Raw genomic sequence first — 1,129 nt, forward strand, 5'->3', positions numbered from 1 at the left:
TACAGTTTTTATTTTTTATATATAAATTTACTATCTTCAGTTACAAGACTCAACATATAACAAATTACTGGATTTTTACAAAAGTATTTTAGTTGACTGTCCTCAGTTTAAAAATTCTGCATTGTGAAGGATTTCTTGCTTTCAAGTGAATAATGTGAACTAAACTTTCCTGCTTGCTAAGTTCAAACACATTGAAATATCATTGCTTTCAGATTATTATTATTATCTAAAACTAGTTTCAGATATTGAGTGTTTCACATTGATATTTTGATTCCTGGAATAATCTTTTCCTCTTTATAAAACAAACAAACCAACCAACCAAAAAAACCAAAAAAACCCCAGGACAACTTTGTGCCACTGTTTTGATCAGTGATTCATGGCCCTTTCCCTCCGAGGCAGTAAGAGAGCACTACACTGAACTCTAAAGTTTTGAACTCTGCCAGTGCCAGCAGAAAACCTGTAGATGAACTTTTAAAGCTTTTCCAATTTCTTGTTGTTGGGCTTCTGTGGTAGTTTGTGGACGGCTTTTATGAAGTCTGCCAACTCGCCCCTGCAGGAAGACCGCAATGTGGCTGAGTATCGTTGTGGTAAAACTGGTGGGTTTAGGGCAGAGATTGAATATAGTTTATCAAAATTATTTACGTGCTGTCCATTTTCTGATGGAAGCCTTGTCATTTGACTGGGCACCTGTCCATCTCCAGCACTGTGCTCCTGTGTCCTAGTCAAGCTCCTAGAACTGCGTCCAGTTCTGGAGCCCCCATCACAAGAGAGACCTGGTGAAACTAGAACGAGTCCAGAGGAGGCCACAAGGATGATGCCAGGGCTGGAGCAGCTCTGCTGTGAGGACAGGCTGAGAGAGTTGGGGCTGTTCAGCCTGGAAAAGAGAAGGCTCCAGGGAGATCTTATCGCGGCCTCCCAGTACCTGAAGGGGCTACAAGAAAGCTGGGGAAGAACTTTTCATAAGGGCAATTAATGACAGAACAAGGGGAAGTGGCTTTAAGCTGGAAGAGGGGAGATTTAGATTAGATATTAGGAAGAAATTCTTCACTGTGAGGGTGGTCAGACACTGGAACAGGTTGGCCAGAGAAGCTGTGGCTGCTCCTCCCCGGAAGGGTTCAAGGCCAGGCCG

The 1,129-nt window shown here is 42.8% G+C and overlaps 1 protein-coding gene across 1 annotated transcript in view; it reads left to right on the plus strand.

Annotated features, from left to right (window-relative positions):
• Positions 1 to 529: 529 nt before the first annotated feature.
• The window catches only part of LOC104527927 (mastermind-like protein 1), a gene marked incomplete at its 3' end in the record, with an annotated part of 8,324 nt that continues 7,724 nt past the window's right edge, over positions 530 to 1,129 (plus strand). The window contains exon 1 of the mRNA XM_010171775.2: positions 530 to 587. Coding sequence (XP_010170077.2) covers positions 530 to 587 — 58 coding nt within the window. The remainder of the gene's footprint in view (positions 588 to 1,129) is intronic.

Source organism: Antrostomus carolinensis, unplaced genomic scaffold (assembly GCF_000700745.2).
Source record: "Antrostomus carolinensis isolate BGI_N321 unplaced genomic scaffold, ASM70074v2 scaffold24117, whole genome shotgun sequence".
Lineage (NCBI taxonomy): Eukaryota > Metazoa > Chordata > Aves > Caprimulgiformes > Caprimulgidae > Antrostomus > Antrostomus carolinensis.